The sequence below is a fragment of the Cebus imitator genome, unplaced genomic scaffold, assembly GCF_001604975.1.
Source record: "Cebus imitator isolate Cc_AM_T3 unplaced genomic scaffold, Cebus_imitator-1.0 Scaffold258, whole genome shotgun sequence".
In the NCBI taxonomy this organism is placed as follows: domain Eukaryota; kingdom Metazoa; phylum Chordata; class Mammalia; order Primates; family Cebidae; genus Cebus; species Cebus imitator.
Window position 1 is genome coordinate 2816761 of NW_016107573.1, and position 6085 is coordinate 2822845.

General features: G+C 45.1%; 1 protein-coding gene across 9 annotated transcripts in view; it reads left to right on the plus strand.

Moving 5' to 3' along the window:
- The window catches only part of ASCC2 (activating signal cointegrator 1 complex subunit 2), a 50674-nt gene that overhangs the window by 10176 nt on the left and 34413 nt on the right, over nucleotides 1-6085 (plus strand). For 5 of the 9 annotated variants that reach the window (XM_017499649.2, XM_037728220.1, XM_037728222.1 and 2 more), the window contains one exon: nucleotides 3936-4106. In XM_017499649.2, the coding sequence (XP_017355138.1) occupies nucleotides 3936-4106 (171 nt within the window). Of the gene's footprint in view, nucleotides 1-3415; nucleotides 3575-3935; nucleotides 4107-6085 lie in introns of all 9 variants that reach the window. The other 4 variants (XM_017499645.2, XM_017499647.2, XM_017499646.2 and 1 more) reach the window with 1 other exon arrangement.

The following is a 6085-nucleotide window of genomic DNA, read 5'->3' on the forward strand; positions in this document are numbered from 1 at the left end:
TGTGTGGTTTTCTTTTTTTAGACGGAGTGTTGCTCTGTTTCTCAGGCTGGGGTACAGTGGCATGATCTCGATTCACTGCAACCTCCACTTCTTGGGTTGAAGCGATTCTCCTGCCTCAGCCTTCCAAGTAGCTGGGTCTATAGGCACGTGCCACTATACCTGGCTAATTTTTGTATTTTTGCTAAGAGATGGGGTTTCATAGTGTTGGCCAGGCTGGTCTCAAACTCCTGGCTTCAAGTGATTGGCCCACCTTGGCCTCTGAAAGTGCTGGGATTACAGGCATGAGCCACTGCACCCAGCCAAAATTTTTTAAATTAAAACATAAAATATACAGTAAGACTGGTTTTTCCATCTGTATACATGCATGAAACTATCATCATCATTAATGGACATTTCTACCACCCCTAAAAGTTGTCTTATGCCTCTCTGCAATCCATACCTTCTTCCCACCCTTTCCCCATGCAAACCACTGGTCTGAAAGCACTTTTAATGCTGTTCAAGTGGCATAGAGAGGTGAGCACAGAATGCAGGTACTGAGGGAGAGCTTAGATGAGCTCCTAATCTAGCTGGGGTGGGAGTCAGGGAGGCTTCCTGGAGGAGGTGAGATCAGAGCTGGGGTCAGAAGGATGAGCAGTGAGATCAGGATGGCACACAGATACCGCAGGTCACTTAATAGGTCTGCAATGTAAGCTTTGGCAACATTAAGTTGCCTCCTTAATCCCATGACTTTGGGAAAGTTTCTGAACCTTACTGTTTGATTCCTCCTCTAAAATGGGATGAATACTATGTCTCTCTCTCTCTCTTTTTTTTTTTGAGACAGAGTCTTGTTCTGTCGCCAGGTGCCAGGCTGGAGTGCAGTGGTGTGATCTCGGCTCACTGCAACCTCCTCCTCCTGGGTTCAAGCAATTCTCCTGCCTCAGCCTCCCAAGTAGCTGGGACTACAGGCGCATGCCACCATGCCCAGCTAATTTTTGTATTTTAGTAGAGATGGGGTTTCACCATGTTGGCCAGGATGGTCTCAATCTCTTGACCTGGTGATTCACCCACCTCGGCCTCCAAAAGTGCTGGGATTACAGGTGTGAGCCACTGCTCCCAGCCAATACTATGTCTCTTTTAAATAGTTTTTGTAGATTAAAAAAGAAATAGGCTGTATGTTGTGCCTGCTTAGCAATTGGCACAGGGCAAGTCCACAATAAGTGGCGGTTTTCATTTGCATCATTCCAGCATTCGCCAAATGTGTCTCCCCCTGCCCAGTGCAATCTGTGCCCTTTTTTCATGGCCCATGTTTATGCCTCCATAAAAATGTTGTTTCTTTCATTTATAGTCCTTATCCTCCAAGGCTTGAATGCTTGGAGCCTTGGAGGAAGGCTGCTTGCTCTGCAATCATCCCTTATCCTCCAGGTGCTATTAATTCCCTCTTGCTTTTCCAAAGTCCCTCTGCCAGGTTTGAGCTGTCACTTCCTCTGTTTTGTGCTCACTTGGTGATTTAGATGTCCATCTTCCCCCTGTGGGATGGCAGGGAAAGTAGAATCTCAGTGGTGGGTGGGTGGGTGTCCTGTGTGTGTGTGTGTGTGTGTGTGTGTGTGTGTGTTGGGAGAATGAGTAGCCTGGCCTGAGTGAGTGAGCAAGAGAGAGACGAGAGAGAGAGAGAGAGAGTGAGTGTGTGTGTGTGTGTCGGAAGAATAAGTAGCCTCGCCTGAGTGAGAAGTGAGGGAAGTGGTAAAATGTCAACAGATAGAGGAGGGAGGAAGCTTGGAAACTAAGGAGATGTATTTTGGCTCCTGACAGTTGTTTTGAACTTGTTTTAGCCAGCAGAAATCTTTTTCAACAGATTTGTACCTACAGTTCCACGATTTAAATTTGATTTAAGTGGGAGGGGGTCCTGCAGACCCACATGATAGGTGGCCTCGAAGAATCCTTGTGGTACCCACAGGCTCTACAGTTTGGAAACCTGCCTAAGGCAGTAGGAAGGTATAGATGGTTCTTGAGGCTGACTTCTTATCAGTCTCAATTTTTCTATATCCCGTGGATCAACAGACCTGGAAGTAAATGGACTGTGGTTGATAAGAGCTGACACACTGCCTGGCCATCCTCCTGTTACCATTTCCCCGGAGAAAGCACCCCTTATATAGTCAGAGGAGAAAAGTGACTCATCTCCTCTTCTTTATGGTGAACAAAGTAAGGTTTGTTCATGGCAAAGTAAGGGCTAGAAGGGAGAACTTGTTATTGTAAGCTGCCACTTACAGTTACTTGATTAGAATCTTTTCTGTAAAAAAAAAAAAAAAATTACTGAGGTTTTTTTTTCTGGTTATAAAAAGGATACAGCATAGTGATACAAAGAGTGCAATGCTGTTTGTGTAAGAAAAGAACAGACCCAAACAAATCATTTTTATGGGTATAATTTAATGTAAATCCCTGGAAGAGGTCTGCGAGGACACCCACCAGATTGTGAGTGGTTACCTCTGCAGGGGGCATGGGAATGTAGTCCCAGGTGACTCACCTTCTGTGCTCTCTTGTAAGTTTTAGAAAGAAAAGACGCTCATGTCAAATTATATAATTAAAAATTAATTTAAAAAGTAATATATGTGGCCAGGCAAGGTGGCTCATGCCTGTAAACCTAGCACTTTGGGAGGCCAAGACAGGCGGATGGCTTAAGCCCAGGAGTTTGAGACCATCCTGGGCAACATGGCGAAACCCCAACTCTACTGAAAAATTTAAAAAAGTAGCCGAGCATGCTGGTGCGTACCTGTAGTCCCAGCTACTCGGGAAGCTGAGGTGGGGGATCACCTGAGCCCAGGAGGTAGAGGCTGCAGTGAGCCAAGATTATGCCACTGCACTTCAGCCTGGGCAATGGGAGTGAGACCCTATCTCAAAAAAAAAAAAAAGTAATATATGAATATATGTTCCTTTTTTTTTTTTAATGGGAAAGTCTATTTAAGCCAAAATTCTCCTACCCTCCACACCCATTCGAGATAACCACTATTAGCTTTGGGGTGTCATCTCCCCAACTTCTTTTTTAAAAATTGATACCAGTGTGTGAATATATTTACAGTTTTGAAAAACCAAAAACTATGCTCTGGTTTTTCTTCAGAACAAATAAATCTTTTGCCTTTTACTAAAAAAGAAAAACAAAAACTGATTATATTAAATAGAGAGTTTTGTATCCTGCTTTCTCTTCCCTTAACCTTTCCCCGTGTTGTGAAATATACTCTGAAAACATGGATTTTAATTACCACCTCATGTTCACTGGATGCAACCATGCCCTCTTTGTTAGATACACTTGGTTCTTTATGCTTAAAAGCTCCTTGGAGGGTCACCGGTTGGAACAGCCAGGTGTTATCATTGCTGTGGGTTGGCAAATGGGCCCTCGCTGACTAACCTCTGCCACGTTAACACGTGGTTTTTGGATCCGTAGCACCCCGAGCAGAAGGCAGACCGGTATTTTGTGTTATACAAACCGCCCCCTAAAGACAACATTCCCGCCCTAGTGGAGGAGTACCTGGAACGCGCCACCTTCGTAGCCAATGACCTCGACTGGCTCCTGGCCTTGCCTCACGATAAATTCTGGTGCCAGGTAACATTCTATCAAAATTAACGCTAAGACAAAGCACATGACATGCCGTTGGTTGGTTGCTGTTGTTTTTCTTCCCCTAGGAAGTGCTTTTTTGTCTACTTCTTACACTGGATCCTTAACAGCAAATTGTGGTTTGGATTGCTCTGTCTTGTATCACAATCTTAATGTTTACACACCTTTCAAAGTGTCAATTTTAGAATCTTGTGTTTAGCCCTCAGTTCATTCATAACTCCTTGGTCCCTTGGGGTCAGAGTGTTTGCAATAGGGCAGGGCTGATGGGCATTGAGCCCCTGCACAGTCCACCCACAAACCCCTGGGGCATCAGGGATAAATCCTCGCTCTCTTCTGTCTCCTGGCTTAGGTGATCTTTGACGAGACCCTACAGAAGTGCCTGGACTCCTACCTGCGCTATGTCCCCCGCAAGTTTGACGAGTGGGTGGCCCCAGCCCCTGAGGTTGTTGACATGCAGAAGCGCCTCCATCGAAGTGTTTTTCTCACCTTCCTCCGCATGTCCACTCACAAGGAATCCAAAGTAAGCCCCTGATCCCGTGACAGGTCGTCACCCGACACCCAGCACCTCTGTGCCGGGCTCTCCACCCCTGGGAAGGAAGGCTCTGGAAGCATCAAATTTCCTCTTTGTCTCCCCTCCACCTTTATTCCCACTGTTGGGGAAGAAATCTGTGCCACCTTCCTTATCCTTTAATTCACTGGGTCGGTCTGTGTTACACCCAGTGTTTCCATCAATGGGAGCCGAGGGCTCTTTGCCAGCTGACGCGTGACTGCCTTGACTTGTGCGTCAGAGGGAAAAAACATTAATTCTGAATTCTTAAAGCAACTTGTATACTCTTTTAGAAAATCTTTACTGTTTTTTCCTGACTTTAAAAATAATATTGCTGTCTCTAAACAACTCAAACATTGCAGAAATATTATATAGATGGTGAATGTCACCCACAAAATCTCCACCCTGCAAAATAACCACTGTTAGGTGCATCTTTCTTTCTTTTGTTTTTTTGAGACAGGGTCTCACTCTGTTGCCCAGGCTGGAGTGCAGTGGCACAATCATAGCTCATCAATCTCCCAGACTCAAGTGATCCTCCCACCTCAGCCTCCCAAGTAGCTAGGATACAGGCATGCACCATCATGCCCAGCTAATTTATTTGATTTTTAGTAGAGACAAGGTCTCGCTATGTTTCTCAGGCTAGTTGTGAACTCCTGAGCTCAAGTTATATTCCCACCTCAGGCTCCCAAAGTGCTGAGATTACAGGCATGAGCCACCATACCCAACCCTGTTACATGCATATTTCTTCAGGGAATTTGTTCCCTTTGAATGTGTGTGGAGTATGTGTGTGTATATATTTAAAAAATAGGATCTTGCTTTTTAAAAAATGTTTTAACATGGACATTTCGTTTTCCTTTTCCTTTGTTTTTAGAGACAGAGTCTCTGTCACCCAAGCCGGAGTGCAGTAGCACAATCATAGCTTCTTGCAGCCTCAAATTCCTGAGTTCAAGGAATCCCCCTGCCTCAGCCTCCCAAGTAGCTACGACTACAGACACCATCACACCTGGCTAATTTTTTAAAAATTTTTTGGAGAGAGGGGATCTTGCTATGATTTTGCTTTGAATTCCTGGCCTCAAGCAGTCCTCCCTCCTCAGCCTCCCTAGTAGCGAGAATTAGAGGCACTGGCCACCACACCTGGCCTATATTGGAAATTTCCAAAGAAATAAAAAATTTTCTTTTTCTTTTTTTTTTTTGAGATGGAGTTTCACTCTCATTGCCCAGGCCGGAGTGCAATGGTACAATCTCGGCTCACTGCAACCTCAGCCTCCAGGGTTCAAACATTCTTCTACCTCAGCCTCCCAAATAGCTGGGATTACAGGCATGTGCCACCACGCCCAGCTAATTTTTGTATTTTTAGTAGAAACAGGGTTTCACCTTGTTGGCCAGGCTGGTCTCGAACTCCTGACCTCACATGATCCACACCTGCCTCAGGCTCCCAAAGTGCTGGGATTACTGGCATGAGCCACCACACCCAGCCACAAATACAAAATTTCCATATACAAAGTACAATGAATCCCATGTACCCTTCAACAATTATCAACATTCTGCCAATCTTGTTTTATCGCTCCCTCTTAGTTCTCTTTCTTTCCTGAAATATTTTAAAGCAATCCCAGATATCATACTAATTTATCTGCAAATATTTCAAGATGAATTCCCAACTGACTGTTTTATGGCATGCTTTTGTTTCTTTTTACATTAAAAGGGAGAATGGGCCGGGTATGCTGGCTCACACCTATAATCTCAGCACTTTGGGAGTCTGAGGTGGGTGGATCATGTGAGGTCAGAAGTTCGAGACCAGCCTGGCCAACATTGCAAAACCCTGTCACTACTAAAAATACAAAAATTGGCCGGGCGCGGTGGCTCACGCCTGTAATCCCAGCACTTTGGGAGGCCGAGGCGGGTGGATCACGAGGTCAAGAGATCAAGACCATCCTGGTCAACATGGTGAAACC